The sequence below is a fragment of the Onychostoma macrolepis genome, chromosome 13, assembly GCF_012432095.1.
Source record: "Onychostoma macrolepis isolate SWU-2019 chromosome 13, ASM1243209v1, whole genome shotgun sequence".
Classification (NCBI taxonomy): Eukaryota; Metazoa; Chordata; class Actinopteri; order Cypriniformes; family Cyprinidae; genus Onychostoma; species Onychostoma macrolepis.
In genome coordinates, this window is record NC_081167.1 from 20099203 (window position 1) to 20117157 (window position 17955).

The window sequence follows — 17955 nt, forward strand, 5'->3', positions numbered from 1 at the left end:
TCTGAATATTTTGATAGAATCTTTGAATTATCTGATTCGTAATTACTTGATTTGACTTTGAGAGCACCATAGGCAATAATAGTTAATTAATCCCTGAACACTCTAAAATAAGATACTGTAGCCTAGGCCGTGTAAACTACACCGTATATAGGCTATATATATATATATATATATATATATATATATATATATAATAGTTGATGTATTCACACTGGGTTGAGAACGAGAAAATCAACCAATCATAAACTGCCCAAATCCTGACTCCATTAATATTTATATGTCGTCGCAGGATCTTCTTCTACACGGTTTGTTTTAGCGTCCGAGATAACCCTTTGTGAAACAGTGGTGAAGATAGACAGCATTATTTTTGGACTATATTTAAGAAGATTCAAGACGGATTTACTTATAGCGACATTTCCAATGATAGACGAACAGGTTCGCGTGCTCCTCGCGCGCTGTATTTCTCCAAGCAGAGTTATTAATCTGATAAATATGCGAACAAGGACGTTGACAAATGTACGTTGTGTAATGTCAAAACCTGACGACGAACCTGAAGATAAATTACTTAGGTGTGAACCAAGGAGCACCATGGACACTTGCTAAATTTCAAAGGTGAAAAGCCCACATGACAACAACTGTACAACGACAACATCCAGAGGACTCAATGAATTCCATCACCCCATCATGTCCACTGCTTTAACGGAAGTAATGTGTGCTCCATTTAAAAGCATCTCAACTCGAGGTGTGAAAACGTGTATGCGTGTGTTCATAATAACCACTGAGTGCATGTTTGACCGTGGGGTGTGTGTGTTTGTCATGAACCTTTTTTTTTTTTTTTGCCTCAGGGGATCCCAGACTGCTCTTCCAGTAAACATTGTTTCCATAGTGATAATGGAGAAGAGAGGAAGGATGCAAAAAGGTGACAGCAAGAGTAATAAGAGCGAATGAGTGAGTGAGAGAGAGAGAGAGAAAGTGTGTGTGTGAGAGAGAATCCAAAGAAATAAGCTGCATGCCAGATATAATAACATCACAAGGAGATAAAGGGAACATTGTGAGCTTGAGATCATTCCTTTATTCTTAACACATTTCACAAAAACACGCACACACACATTCAAACCCGAACAATGTTTAAGATTTCATTTCATTTCATGTCTGAGGTTCTCCCATTACGTTTTAAAAAATAAAATAAATGCAGAGAAAACACAAACAATATAAAAAAAAGTGCATGAAAATAAAAACTTTCATAGTGAATGAAGATTCCCTCTTTCGTACAAATAATCACTTGAATCAGTGGACCTCAAAACAACAGATTAATATGGACAATGAGGTAACTGTATCCGTGATCTCTGTCAGCTGGTGTCAATAAGGACGTTTTGTCTCCTGAATATGTAAATGTATGAAATATTAAGGGTGCTAAATGGAAAAGAATTGTATTGAACATTATGGCCACCTTCAGGGCCTCATGCATTTTGGCTAAAATCCACTGCATGTAAATGTGATGATCGTCATGGACAGCAACCCAGGTCATGCATTTCGCAAGTGCCTATGACATTAACAAAATTAAATTTCGAACATTTTTTTTTTATTATTATTATGATTTTTTCTTTACAAATTCTGAATGAGTGTGAATCTTTTTTCACACGGTGCCCATCACTATGAAAGACCATTTCTGCTACGGAATAAATAAAATTGCAGAATTGCAAGATATAAACAGAATTGTGAGATATATACTTTTAATTAGAAAAAAGTCAGAACTGCAAGATATAAACTCTGACCTTTATATCTCACAATTCTGACTTTTGTATTAGAATTCCGAGTTTATATCTCGCAATTCTTTTTTTTTCTGCCATGAAATAAAAAAAATAAAAAGGTAATTGTGACTTCTTATTTTACAATTCAATTTTTTAAACCACAATTGTGAGTTTATACCTTGCAGTTCACGTTTTTGGAAACAAGCTTCCATACTTCTTTATGGATTAAACTGGTTCAGTCACAAATATCCATGAACACATCAAACAGATTAAACAAGAACATTTAAGGCACAGTATGGTAGTTTTCGCAAGAGACGAGCAATATGTGAATTCGCTGTCCCTTTTGATTTGTGGTGGTGCGTAATCCAGAAGTACAAAAAGTACCAAAAAACATTGACCACTGATATTCTGGTTTGTATAATGGATCTATAAGGCTGCTGGAAACCAGTTTCTCCCTTTGTTTCCACAGCAAGTGTTCGGTTGTTATTTTCCCCTCACGTGAGCCCTGGCGAGAGACCCAGGGTGTCCAGAACCTATAGCGTCTGAAAGCCATCGCTGTGAAACCTCCCCTCCTCTAGCCCTCTCCTTCCCCTTTTCTTTCTCTTTCTCCAGGGTCTTGTCTTCCCTGTGGCTCTGTGGCCGCAGACCATCACACGTCCTGTTCTGCTCTCTGGTTTCAGCTTGACACAGAGCCAACATAGGACACACAGAGTCCTCTTCTTCATCACTGTCCTCCTCCTCCTCCTCCTCCTCCTCCTCCAGCAGCTGTGGAAATCTTACTGAAGTTGATGATGAAGAAGAAGAAGAAGAAGAAGGGTGAGAGTTGGAATATATGTCCCGTTCGTACACAGACAGGGGGAGCTGGAGGTAACGGCCAGCTGCGTATAAACAGCAGCAGGCTGGGACACACTCCGGCCCTTCCCTCCTCAGCAGACGCAGGCGTTTGCGGTACGGCCCGGGCGGTGTAATGCAGGGCTGCAGGGCAGAAGGGGGAAGAGGGGTATTTGTGGCAGGGGTTTGGAGGGGACAAGGTGTTGCTGTGGGACCTGATGGGAAGCACCAGTCACTCTGGAGGAGGATTTCGTTTCTGAGACGACGGAGAAGGTTGTTGATGAGCACGGAGCGCCGTAAGAAGGACTCGGGGTCATCCATGAAACGCAGCTTCTCAAGAGAGAGACGGAGAATGTGTGCGCGCTCCTCTAAGACCGGTGACACCTGCTGGCCCGGAAGACAAAATGAGCATTCATAAACGAGGTAAGGTCAGTTATCAAGTTAACCTGTATGATTCACAATGTGTTGTGAGGAACAAATCAAGGTGCAAGATGTTGGTGAATGCTTTTTGTTCGCAGAGGTATGTAGTGTGATAAAGTGATAAACAGTAAAGTATAGGGAAACAAAAACTATTAAACGATAAAAATTAGCAGTGCAGAAATATTTCAGTTTAATAAAATAGGAAATAAAAGAAAAGAAATAAAAACTGAACTAAAACAAAATCTGCTTAAATGTGCACTATAACAGAACAGAAATTAAATTAAAATTACTAATAAAATGACTACAGCTTTTGTATTTTCTAGGGCTGTCGCGATTCGTCGACTTTATTCGACTATTCGATTTTTAAAATCCTTGACTTCATTTTGCTTGTGTCGACTAACCGGCAAAATACCAGCAGTGGCGCATTTCACGGGCGAGAATCCAAAAAACACATTAGGCTTGTTTGAGATGCGCCTCGCCTGAAATGTAGGTGAGAGTAGGCGGCTGCAGTGAGGGGAGGAGTGAAATAAGCGCAGTCAAGACGGACGGTTCTGACCTCTAGAAGTATATGAGTAGAACAGATACTACGACAGGGATAGGCAACTTCGGTCCTGGAGGGCCGGGGTGTCCTGCAGAGTTTAGCTCCAACCCTAATCAAACACACCTGCCAGTAACTTTCTAGTGATCTTGAAGACATTGATTAGCTTCTTCAGGTGTGTTTGATTAGGGTTGGAGCTAAACTCTGCAGGAAACCGGCCCTCCAGGACTGAAGATGCCTATCCCAGTACTACACTGTAAAAACTAAAGGTGCCTCAAATATCCTTTTGAGTACTCAAGGAACTTCAGAATGTATTTTAAGTGCCTCAAAGCTCTTTTTCTCATAATAGGGTTCCTGGAGGAACCATTTCAGTCTTTGCATTTCTTGCAGCAACTTATGGGATCCTTGCAGCAACTTATGGGATCCTTGAAGCACTTTGTTTCCAGTTCTGAGGTTCGGGAGTAACCCTTTCATTGCACTGAGACCTTAAAGTGCTCTGGAGGTTCCTGGAGGAACTCAAATTTAAAAAATGAGTTATTGTAAGATCTGTTAATATTTAAGTGGTTCCTGGAAGATCTGACTTGTAAAAGCCAGCATCCGGAGGAACCCAGAGATTCATGTGACAAAAATGAAATAGGACTGATTATTATTATCATTATTATTTACTTTTTCGGAATGGTACAGAACGTAATGACTTTTGTGGCACTTGGCACGTGAAAACAAAAAACTTGGGCATTATTAGAAAAGACTAAAAGGTCTTAAAAATTGTTTAAAAAAAAAAGAAAAGAAAAAGGGACATGCAAAATCTAAATCAGCCACAGTATATCCAACTAAAAATTAGGTCTGAAAACACTGTTTTCAGCAATAGGGAATATTTACATATAGGGCCATACAGGCAGTGCCTACACCATGGTATTACAGTTTATTTTCTTAATTTCTTTCCGCCAGATTTCAAATAATATAGGGCGATAATCAAAAGTAACATTAAAAGTATACTCCACCCCAAAATGAAAATTTTGTCATTAATCACTTACCCCCATGTCGTTCCAAACCCGCAAAAGCTTTGTTCATCCTCGGAACACAATTTAAATATTTTGGATGAAAACCGGGAGGCTTGTGACTGTCCCATTGACTGCCAAGTAAATTACTCTGTCAAGGCATAGAAAAGTATAAAAAAAACATCGCCAAAATAGTCCATCTGCCATTAGTGGTTCAATCTGAATTTTATGAAGTGACGAGAATACTTTTTGTACGCAAAGAAAATAAAAATAACGACATTTAATCAACAATTCGTCTCCTCTCTGTCTCTCTGTGTCAGGGTAGCGCCATTTTGGAGAGCATCCGATGGACGCAAAGTGTGTAAGATATTCTCTGTCATGAGTAACGCATGGATACGTATTGTACATTTATTTACGCTTTGATTTGAACGGAAACAGCGTATCCATGCGTAACAGTCCATCTGCCATCAGACGTGCAATCTGAATTTTATGACGCGACGAGAACACTTTTTGTGTGCAAAATGAGCGCGTTCATGAGTTCACTAGCAGAGCACGACGCAAGTACGCCTCAGATGATGCTGGTGTTTACGTTCTGCGTCATCTGAGGCGTGCTCTGCTAGTGAACTCATGAATGCGCTTGCAGGAAGTGTCATGGAGGAGCAGAAAAAGTTGAATAAAGTCGATATTTTTTTTTTTTATTTATTTTTTTTTATTTTGTCACAAAAAGTGTTCTCGTCGCATCATAAAATTCAGATTGCAGATGGACTGTTTTGACTACGTTTTTCATACCTTTATGGACCTTGACAGTGCAATTTACTATGCAGTCAATGGGACAGTCACAAGCCTCCCAGGTTTTCAGCTAAAATATATAAAATTGTTTTCCGAGGACGAATGAAGCTTTTACGGGTTTGGAACGACATGGGGGTGAGTGATTAATGACAAAAATTTAATGGGGTGGAGTATCACTTTAAGCTGTGTCGTCAGCCAATTGTTTCCCATCATGCTCTTGATCAGCTGCGCGCGACTGCACAATCCGACACAGCCGCCCTTGCCGGCGTGAGAGTTTTTTGCATGCATCTCACGGTGATCACCAGTGATCGGCTCTGCACAGATGTTGCTCATCTCAAACAAGCCTATTATTAGACTGTTTTGCAAGGCTCCATGATATATTAAACCCATTTAAAAATCATAATTATGCATAATTGTGAATTCACAATTCTACTACGATTTAATTAAATAATTATATGCGATCAGGGGCGCAGATGGGATTTTTTAACTGGGGGGACCAAGTTGTCAGCAGTCCAATATGTGTGGTAAGTAGGCTACTGCTGCTCTATACAGAGTACGTGCAATCGCGAATCTCGAAAGTGAAAATGAAACTAAAAAGCGATCGTGCATTCAAAAGCAGTTTCAATACCAGGCATAATAGCGGCTCCCTGATGCCCGCAATTTATATACAGTATAATATACATTTATATACAGGGGGTGAATCACGATTTTGAAATCTCTGCATCCACACTTATGTACACAACCATGGCAACAACAATCGCAGAAACAAACGAAGATGACACACAAGCATATTCAAGCAAAAGCCAACACGGATAAGTTGTGTGAAACAAAGCAAAATCAACGTTACTCACCTATCAAGAATAAATAACGCAACCTCTGCATCCGATTCGAGCCCTTCCGCTCCTTGAGTTCTCTCTATCGCTGGAAAGCTACTCTGATATTTACGCGGGTCCTACCTCTTGCCTGATCGTAACCCGTCTTTTTAATGTTTTGTTTCTCTGATATTTTCCTCTTTTTTTATCTGCCATCTCTCTCTATCTATAGTCAATCTGCTAATATCCGTCCTGTGCACTCAAATTGAGCGCTCTCTTCTCTCTATCAGTACAAGACATGCCCCCTTACTGCTGATTGGCTACAAGTGTGTTTTGGGACTCAGTCAGGCACTGCTGTCAAAAGCGTTTTTCAAAAATTGCTTAGTGTACGTTTAAGGAGCGTCGGGCCGGGCTGCCACTACTTAGGCTAATGTACATAGCGGAAACCCTGATTAATCCTCTGTTTACCGATGGTGCCTTTCGTACAGACAGTGAGGGGGACGGATTGGGTCACTATGAATCTGGGATATGTTGTCATTCTTACACTATAATACTGAACTTTGATTTCAGTGATTTGGACTATGAGATGGACACTTGCTTCTTGCACTCTATGTTGCACTTTACTTTTACTTTAAAAAAAGGATTTCATAGAAATTTGGATTTTCATATGAATTTCTAACAGTTGAAATTTGAGTTGAATTGAAGTCAAACTAAATTTTCAAGTAAAAAAAAGAAAATACCAAAAAAAAAAAAAAAAAAAGTGCAATGAAAATATTTGAAAACAAAATATGACAAATAAGGTACAGTCAGATTGCTCAGCGAATTTTAGTCTGAAATTAAATCATGAATTTCACGTGAAGCCGAAAGACTTCTGTATACATATTCACAAAAATTCATCATATTAATTTACATTTTTTTTAAAGTGACTTCTATGTGACTATGGATCATTTTGCCCACAAAATATCACTAATGTGTCCGCACCTTTGCAATTATAAAAAATGAGTCAAATGTCCACATTTTAAAAACCCTGGTGTTTACAGGTTCTTTAGTGGTAATGCCAGATTATGCAAAAATTGTTGCAACGTCATACAGTTTTATGAATTACTGAAAGTATTATCAATAATATAAAGTGTTGTGTAGAAATATGTAGAATTATGTAGGACTAGTAGACTTACAGTGTGACAGTAACTCCTGAAGCTCAGTACAGGCTCTTCATCCTCCACAAACTTCCTCTTGAAATAAGAGATCCGTGACAGGGCCACACGATCCATCACATGATCAGGAACTCGTCTGTAATGGGGCTCTGGAGACAAAATGGGTAGGTTCAGACAGAGTTTCATTAATAGGCTATGTCTTCTAGATCAAAGAACTGGTATGGAGATAATTTCTGGCGTGTTTTAGTTCCAAAACTGGATAACAGATTTTGAAACGTCTACTTTGGAATGGAATATCATCAGCACCATCTGTTCATGGTAGTCTGTTTTCAGAGATGAGATTAGTTTCAGACCTTCAATGAGCCCTTGGGTGTCACCCCCTGGTGGTGTGGGGGTGGAGATACAGCTTTTACTGCAATGCTCAGATTCCCAGATTGGTTGATAGATTGATGGTGGGGCTTCGGCTTCAGGCTCACAAAAGGGGTTCATTGATAGGACCAAAGCCATAGTTTCACCTCAGTCCTAAACAACAAACACACAAACATAATTATTAAAAAAAAATGCGTAATGAAATTGTGTCATACATGAGTAAATGATGAGAGAATTTTCATTTTATTTCAACCCTGTATGACTTTATATCTTCTATGGAATACAGAAGATGTTTTTTTTTTTCTGTATGGTAAAAGTCAGTAGGGTCAGTGTTGTTTTGTACCCTATTTTGTATACTTTGTATACAGAAAAATAGTTGAGATATTCTTTTAAATCCACATATTTATATTACATACAGTATACATACATACAAATGACATACAGATTTGGAACCACATATAGATGAATAAATGATGAAAGAATTTACTTTTTTGATAAAATATCCCTTTAAATGCAGGTTTTCAGTTGACACTGACTGAATTTTATTTTCTGCACCACTGTATTCACTGTGTGTGTGTTCATGAAATCATATCTTAAAATGTTTTTGATATTGATTTATTTTTTAACATGAGGCATAATTCTAGTAAAGCTTAATGTTAGTAAAGTTTTTGCAAACCACTCATAATTACAATCCTTCAATAGCAGCCTCTTTGCAAAGCTTGTATTACATTTGTGACAGCTTTACAAAACAATTTGTACCGAAATGTGCGCTCATATACTGTTAAGATCTCATTGAAATGATCAGAGACTTAAAAATAAACAGCCGCTAGTTTCTAACATTTAGATTCTTGTATTGTAGTAATCAATACATCTTTTTTTTTCTCACTGGGGAGCAAGTTTTACATTCTGAAAGTTACAGTATGTTTTCATATTACAATGAACTCTTTTATCTTAAAATATCAAGGAAAATTTGAATTCTCATTACAACCCCTTTAAATAAAGCAACCTCTCAACAACTCTGTGCTACTCTACAAAAACTTGTAGTTATTTCCTCTATCTTTGAAGATTACACTAACAAGGCATTTGAAAAACACATTGTGACTCTTTAAAACAACTAATAGCGCAAAAACACACACTATGAGAAACTCAGATAACGAGATGGAGAGAGAACAACATTCAGTAGAAGCTGAAAGGGAAGGTATCTATTTGTGTGATCTCGCTTTAATCATTTTGTTCTCTGTTCTACCACACACGCAGTGACAAGAGAGAGAGGAAAAGTTCTGGATGACTGCCTCTACAAAGGTCATTAATCTTCACTGACAATTTCACACACACACACACACACACACACACACACACACATGCATGCAATTACTCTCATGCAGTGGCTTCAGTTGGCACACATTGAACTGCTGTTATGCCAGGCTGTTCTGAGTCACCAGACACAATTCTCACATGACAACAAACCATGTTTATTTGTAACTATTTGGGCTGTCAATCGATTAAACCATTTCATTCAGTTAAGTAAATGATATATTAATTCAATGTTCAAATTAATCACATATTTTAGTATAAGAATAGCCCCTAAATGAAGGTTACAATAAGTGGCAGTTTTATTTCCATATCATGATCATTGTCAGTCTGTCTGAGGTAGATTCATAAAGGAACCATTCTCGTATTCGATCTGTGATATTTTTATTGTCTTTGGCCATTGCAATACTTTTTTCAAACAGTTCTTCAGCCTTTTTAACCTTTTGTTAAAATTAAGGAAAAAAAAAAAATTTTGTCCTGTGTGAAAATCTCTTTATCAAAGTTAATGGACATGACTGATTGTGTTGATGTTATTGCATTAATTTTTAAATAAGTAATTGCACTAAATTAACAAAGACACTGAATTGTGTGAGTAAATGAGAAGTAAAACTAAAATGGTAAAAATATCACAAATACTTTTTTTTGGCACGCACACAGACACAAAAATTGTTCCTCTTGCAGTAAACTTAATTCAGCTGTAATAACCCATCCTGTTTTTAGTCTGTGTCCGCAGGGTTTGGATCACACTGAGCTCATGTGAGCGAGACGTGTTTAATCAGAGCAGATCCCGCTCTCCTCCTCTCCCTCGTACTGTCGTTACCTGTTTCTCATTCCGCCCACAACTCTGCTTTGAATTTACGCTTTAGAAGACAGAGAGCTGACACAGAAGCAGAGCTCTCTCTCTCTCTCTAACACACACGCACACACACATAAGCTGTCTGTCTGTCTTTGTCTCTTTGCTCGTTTTGTGCTTTTATGCACTCTCTCACTCTCCATCTTTTCCACTTTCCTTTTCATGTGAAGAAAACATAAAAAGGTGCTGGATCCGTTGGATTTGCACCTCATCAGTCACACACGCACACATACACAAATATCACAGGGTACAGAAGGGAATGTGTACTAGAACTGTGAAGCTCAGTAGATGCTAAAACTACGAATTATAAAACACAGTTGATGCTAAAACCAGACAGAGAGTCAAAGAAAGAAAGAATGAGCGATCCAAACTAAGGAATCATGTAAGGGATAAGCTTTCAGTTGTGCAGCTGTGGTTTTTCCTATGCGAAAACCACAATTACAGGTTTCCATTGAGGTAATGTAGTTTTTGGCTTAACTCACTAAAACCAAAACATCCAAAGCTCATGATGCTCTTTACTGGGTCATAAAAGCTGTTAAAGCTCACTCACACATTTACTTCGCTATCTTAATGGGGCCACATCTTCTTATGCCTTCAAAGGCATGTTTTGTCCATTTACCTAACTTTTCAGAACATGCACTTCTCATGTACAGCATATTAAAGACAATAGTTTTATTGAGTGGTTAGTCTGCCAGGAAATGTAATGCCTTGAAATTATTTAAACAAAATTATTTCAAAATGCTTTGTCAGTAGAAATTAAGCTAGAAAGAGAGACAGAGCAGACAGAAAGAAAACAAAACACTGCACAATTAGTCAGGTTATGAGAATAGCTTTAGGCATCAGCTCATATCCTGCTCTGCTGTTTGGAACACCAGGCTGACAGATCATTCTAAAACCCATGTGAATGTCGACCACAAACTTGTTCTCGGTCTGTGTGGCAGAGGAACACTGGCACATGCTCAGAGCTACAGAGTCATCAGTAACGCCAGTCTGCCCACACGGCCTGACCCAGAAACAGTTCGGTGATTTATGAGAAACATGAGTAACTGATATAAACACACGTTCAAAGATGTCAATTATGACAAAATATGGAGGTGAAACTGTGAAACAACTTCTCACTGCTGTTTATGAATTTCTAGTGGGAGATATAGCGTATTAAACAATTAAGACAAATTATTATTAAAAAATTATATACAAATTATTAAAAATTATTATTATTATCATTCTTTTACTTTACACATTCTACATTTACACATTTTTTCTTCTGTGTTACACAAAAGGTGACAACTCTGAATATTGAATAGGCATGACAAAAAAGCAGCATAAAAGTATCATATAAGTGGTCCATGCAACTTGTGCACTATGTTACAAGTCTTCTGAAGCCATATGTTTAGTTCTGATGCCACGTTGTTTGCAAGTCTTGTAAACAAATAAACCAAGTTGTTGTTCACTAAAGAAATCCTGGCTTCCACTGTCTCAAATCTTATGTGTCTGCATTCAGTTATATATTGTGCCTTTAGACAAATTGCATCATGTTTGAAATAAGTGAAATCAAACGTAATTGGTTGTCTCATGATTACTTATAACTTCAAAGCTGACATGATGTGTCTAAAAGTGACATTTGATATTTGATTTGATAGCTACTGAAGAGGGAGAGCAATTGCTTATATTTAAATTTCTTCACAAAAAGCTTGTATGGCTTCAGAAGACTTGGAATGCATTGTGATACTTTTATTGTGTTTTTTTTTTTATTTGTCACACAACAACTAGAATATTTGCCCATAGAAGAAAAAAGGTCATGGAACAACATGAAAGACTTCTTTAATTCATGCACGCACATGCAGAACCCACACTGAGTCACACAGTAACATGTGCGAAACACACCCTTGCTGAAGTGAGCAGTAGACTTTGCAAACCATGAGGCTATTACACACACACACACACACACACACTTACACACCTCTCCAGGAACTATCATCCATCTGCTCAGAAACTGCTTTCTGTCTGGGTGCTGGAAGCATTTAAACCATGTGTGTCCTCCTCAGGGTGCAGGACTTCCATTCAACAGTTTGGGTTAAAGCTTGACCTGAATCTATCAGCGAGACAGAGGAGGTTTATTTAAGAATCGAAATTTTGCATTGGGGATCTGAACACATCCCGCAGACTGTAATCTAGGTCATTAGGTAGACTCTTTCATTCTCACACGCTCAGACAGAAAATGTAGGCAACACCCAGTCGAGGAGGTAAAAGATCCATCCAAACATGTCTCGCACACACATACAAAGCCTGGGGGAAGAGAGGGGGGAAAATGAGGGGGAAAAAAATAAAGAGCGAAAAAAAGAAAAGTAGGAATACCCTTCCCGCCTGCCAAGAGCTCTGTGGCTGCTCAGCTTGTCTAGGTTATATCCAACTCGGAGGGAGAGAGAAAAAAGTGTTGCACCATGTCTGTACTGCAAGCGGAGAGTGTAACGGTGTTAGACAGATAAAATGAGAGAAAAATTATACTGACTTCGGCCAACAGCCCTGAATCCCGGCCTCGGTGTGTGTGAGCTTATGTGTGTGTGAGGATAGCGCAGTAACGTGATCGTGTTGACACAACGCCACATCAGTGCTGAAGGAATGTTCTGGCTACCCATGCATCCCTGCTGTTAAGAGTCAGAGCCTGAAGCTGTGTGTGTGTGTGTGTTTGAGACAGAGGGAGGGCAGCACGTGCTCTCTGTATACTCAAAGGGGCAGGGTAATCACATTATCCCTGCTATCGAGTTGATATTTACATCACGGTGGGCTCTGATTTATTATGTGATGGCTGTGATTTATTTTTCAGAAGGCAGTGTTGCTGTCTGAAAACAGTGTATTTATAGAAAAGTTCTACATTTTTTTTTGTCTTATGAACTCACGAAACATAAAAAATTGATTAATTATCATTGTAATTAATATTATTAAAGTTGCTTTAGTATATATATTAAATTATCTATTCTTTTTTTCAATTATCTATTCTTTTTTATGTTTAATAAAGCCAAAAAAAGGTGAATTACGAAGTGTGTTTACATGCATTTTAAAAGTTCTATTTCAGTCAGGCTATAGTAATATATCTTTTTAAAATGTCATGTAAATGCTCTTTTAATGTTTTTAAAATCATTTTCTTATACTCACCAAGGCATATTTATTTGATCCAAAAAATGCAGTAAAAACAGTAATATTGTGAAAACTATTATTACATTTTAAAATGTTTTCTGTTTGATTGTTTATTAAATTGTTTACTATTTTAATGTTGAAAACAGTTGTACTTAGTTTTCATGGAAATCATGATATATCTTTTCAGAATGATTTGATGAATAGAAAGTTCAGAAGAACAGAATTTATTTACTAATCTTTTGTAAAATTATAGATTCTTTTATTGTCACTTTTGACCAATTTAATATGTCCTTGCCAAATAATAGTATTGATTTCTTTAAAAAAAATGTATATTTTATCCTTCAATTATGCCTTGTGTAGCTTGTATGTAGCTTGACTATGCAAAAACATGCTCATATAAATGTATGTACTAGCTCTCAGATTGTGGATCATGTGTTTGTACCAAATGTGATGACAGTACGTTTTTTTTACCACATACAGTATCCATTGTTTATCTGCAGTTTATATTGTGGGTGTTTGAATGAGGTGAGCCTTTTGATGAGTCATTTCTGAATGCGATTGAAGGTTTGACAGGAAGATGATCTGCACAGGATGTGCCGTGTCCCTCCCAAACCACAGTTTTCTGAAACTGGCCGGGTTGAAGTTTTAGATGATTATGAGCAGCCGCACAGACTCCTCAGAAGTCTCTTGAAGTAAATCCTCACCGTGCCCAGACACAAATGACTGGAACGGACTGATGAGAACCACAGGCGGTAAATGATTGCGTGGGTTTTCCTTTGTGCCTGCTGTAGATCGAGGGATCAATGCGTGGCAGTATGCCAGACACTCTTAAACTGGCACAGTGATCTCAGGGGGAATACCCACAAACACACACACTCCTGCCCCGCGGCACCAGGAACAGATGCCACAGCCAGCGCAGTGAACCCATTGCTGATAATGAAGCAAGAAATAATTCCACTCACACACACATACCATCTCAGCCACGCACAATAGCGTCTCTCTCTCTCTCTTACACAACAACAACAATAGCCTCACACACATAGAACTGTTTCCTGCCTTACACTACGCAGACACCAATGCACAATTTTCCCATGCAACAGTAATTGCGTATTCATCAGGACAAAAACACACTCTGCGTCCATCTATAAAGTTATTGTGCTTTCATCTTGTACACTTCATCTCCTTGTAAGGGAATCAAGCGGTAACAGAATTCTGGCTCCCTGCCCTTACAACACACACACACACACACACACACACACACACACACACACACACACACACAAACACAACACAACACACACAGAGCTTGGGTGTTTTAATGTGTGAAAGGAACAGTGTGTGTGTGTGTGACCTCACTGTCATTAGCTTCTTTAGAGATTCAGTGTAATTATAGTTACAAACCGCAATAAAAACAAGAAGGAATCTTGGTCGGATGATAGCTCACATGTATGATAGAAATATGTGCAATTTTATTTGACTAAATAATGTAATGTTAATTTTTTAAGGTATTTTTAAAAAAGTATATGCAGTCGCTGAATTAATAAGAAATATATTGTAGGAATATAAATATATGTAGATCTATAGATATATATTTTGTTATTATTAATCAAGTCACAATTATCACAATTCTTATTCACAATGCTTTTAAAATGTATATATATATATATATATATATATATATATATATAGACTATATGAAATATTTTATACTTATTTTTTACTATATTAAATTAATTTGCCACTGTAAGGCCTTTAATACAAAGCAGTTGTGGGCAAAAATGTGATTAAATGTTAAAAAATACAAATGGTGACTGCATTGACCTAATGTACACTCTGCCTTGTGCATTCCTCATATAGACAAAATATACATTTAATATTTGATCATTAGTACAACTTATAACGAGAACACAGGATACTGTGTGTATTCTTAGGTGCTTAATAAACAGTTGTTTGCTCTTAACACACTTGAGAGATCATAAGTGTAGTTCATCTGTGTTGGCACTGTGCCATGTCTGTCTGCCTCCGGAGGCTGGTGGCGCGTAACTCCGAGCGGTGTGAATATGTTCAAAATATATTAACTTTTGCTTACCTTTAACTGTAATGATGACTAAGTCGATATGTGTTGTTTTATTGAATCAGATGTGTCGTTATGGACGCGCTCTCGTTTTCTCCTCTGGGTTCCGCTGCTGTAGTCCCGCTCGGTTCATCAAGAACTACTTATCCACGATCCATCAGCGCGAGCCCTTCTGACTTGCAATAATCGATAAGGTTCTACTGGGAAAAAATCAAATCCAAAGCCAAGCAGTCAATCAGCGCGCGAACAAAGCCGCTGTGATGTGACGGAATCTCCGTTGCGTGTCCGCGCAGGTCGCTTTGCTTTGTGCCACAGTGACCTCACCGGCAGACGGTGCGACGTTGCAGCGTTTGCTTTGAACTGGGCTTGTTAACGTCAGCGGACACCAACAGCGTCGCCCCATTCCTCGGAATAAACAGAAGCAGCTTTTTGCTCATGCAGGATCAGTCGCGTCCCGTCCCAGCAGCAATGCTTCCCTGGTGCCTTGAGTGTGTGTGTCTGGTTTTGGTCAGAGGAGCTGCGTTTAGCGCGCAGCAGAAGTGGAGCGGGCGGGCACGGGGCCAATCATCTGTTAGACATTTCCCTTTTCAGGAGCGGCGGTCCGTATTTTCCAGCCGCGCTCCTGAGCGGATTTCTCTGGTGTTCCCGATAGAAGAGGTGGAGTGAGCGCCAAGTTGTGCTGATTTTGTTTTGGCCCCTTCATCACTTTCTGTACTCTCAGGCGCACAAACATGTACACCTATTGTAAAGACCTCTAGACCTCTGTTCTTCTTCATTTTACAGATTAGTTTTGATTTTTAGATTGTATTTTGCCCAGCTACTTTTTTTTTTTTAACAGCTGAAGATCATTAGTCTGTTTTTAAGGACATTTTCAGAAACATGATCTGATAATCAAACCACACTAATCCTACCCTTTAGGCCTATTGACCAACTAGTTTTTTGTTATTGTTGTTGTCCTCATTTTATATATTTTATTTAAAAAATATAAATATTAAATAAATGATAAAATATAAGGTCATTTTAATATTTTAAAATATTTATATATATATTTTTTAAAATACTGCATAATTTGCTATTTCAGTTTAATTTTGTTTATTTATGTAACTTGGAGTTTGCCAACTTGAGCAATGTTTTTGTTTATTTGTTTTTATTATTATTTAATAATTACAGATGACCATCATTAAAACTATTTTGAAAAGTTAGAAAATATAGATTTTAATTTTAATAACTTTTTGTAATTTACTTTGTGTGAATTTTTTGATTTTGGCCCATGTATAATTTTATTTTTTTTAATACAAATGACCATCATCACATGTCTGAGGACATATTTAGAAATGTGGCCCTCACAAGAACAAGCACGCACGCACGCGCACGCACACACACACACGCACACGCACACACACACACACAAACAAAGGCTTTTTCTTGCTCAGTTTCCCTCTAACTGACTCCAGGTTCCAAAGAACACACCCTGTTTCTAGTTAGAAGCAGACATCCACTCCTGTGCCAGAGTCCGTAATTTATTTTCTTGTGTGAAAAGCAGCCCTGTGTTGAAGTACTTTTCCAGGTGACTGGGGGCTTCAGAGAGAAACAGCATCTTTTAAATAAATGGAAACCATGCATTGTGGTTTACTGTACCAGCACTTTTATAATGAATCTCTCTCTCAGTCCTTTAATACATTAAAGGTAAATCGTTTGTAATAAGCAACACCGTCCATATTGGAAAAAGAAAAACAAATCTTGGATGTTTCTTGTCATCAACATTACTGTACAATGAACGGGCGATAACTAATATATTTTATTTTCTGATTTACCCATGATACACTTGTTACATATTGTTTTTTGGGGGTATGCCACCATTTTTTGTTTGCATCTACATTTGTACATTTTACAAATAATTTTTTAAACTTCAAACATGCCTTATGAAAACTTTAAATGGCCATCACCAATAGTGCCATCTGTTGGCTGCAATTCGGTACAAGTGTTTAGATGAGTATTTATTCCAGCTCTTCTTTCAGCAGTAGAGGATGCCTAACAATCTTCAGATACATTCCTGTTGTTTTAATGTTTATTCATCCTCTTGAGCTCTTGTTCTGACAGAATGATTTAGTTGTTGCTACATTATAGTAGTAAGGGCACAGAGTTCAATTCTGCTTCTCTCTTTATTCACTCCAGCCAAGCAGCGAGGAATAAATATTGACTTGCACGGAGCTGCTGTCCATGTTTAAGCACTTTGAAGAGAGCTCTTTCCCTCAGGATAAAACTGAAAGTTTAATGGGCCCTTCAAAATACACTCCACCCACGCAGACACACACTTCGGATAGTGACATCTACATATTTATGAGCATCCAAAGTGCATATGAAAGTAGTACGTGAAAGATTGGGAAATGTATTTGTAAAAAGGAATGTGTGAGGCAAAACAGTTGACTTCATAAATTCAAAAAACTTCACTTTCTGCTCTAAACTCAGCCCCCAGAATTTCATCATTTGTCTTTGACACTAATGTTTCCAAAACTTTTGTAATCACCAGAGAGGATTTACAGTCAGACAACTGGATTTTTGCTCACACACTTTATGTAGCACCACATGGTGGTGTTATTTTTCTCTTTGCCTTCCTGTTGACACCATATAAAAGTAAATAAATAAATAAATACCTGTTAAAATATAAGATTATTTAAATTTTTAACACTACAGTGTAGTGTACCTGAGCCATTAGTATTATAAAATAATTTTTTTCAACTTATTTCATATGACATTGTAAGCAAGACTAAAACCTAATCCTGAATTTTCCTCAAGACTCCTTGGAATAAAAACAGGCAGACAAAGACAATTAGCAGATGTGTTTCTTTTCAAAACAGAATTACATACAAATGCATCATCTTTTTAATGTATCATTGTGTAAGACTTCATTTACAAATCA

General features: G+C 37.8%; 1 protein-coding gene across 2 annotated transcripts; it reads right to left on the reverse strand.

Annotated features, from left to right (window-relative positions):
- Positions 1-312: 312 nt before the first annotated feature.
- On the reverse strand, positions 313-15666 carry sertad4 (SERTA domain containing 4). Of its 2 annotated transcripts, none has more exons than XM_058794836.1 (4): positions 15051-15666; positions 7647-7815; positions 7315-7442; positions 313-2969 (listed from the first exon to the last, which is right to left on the reverse strand). In XM_058794836.1, exons 2-4 carry the CDS (start codon positions 7798-7800, stop codon positions 2235-2237), a joined length of 1017 nt encoding a protein of 338 aa, XP_058650819.1. In that variant the 5' UTR covers positions 7801-7815; positions 15051-15666; the 3' UTR covers positions 313-2234. The 2 variants fall into 2 exon arrangements, with proteins under 2 accessions (XP_058650819.1, XP_058650820.1); XM_058794837.1 differs by having other exon boundaries at positions 315-2966; positions 15051-15663.
- Positions 15667-17955: the final 2289 nt, after the last annotated feature.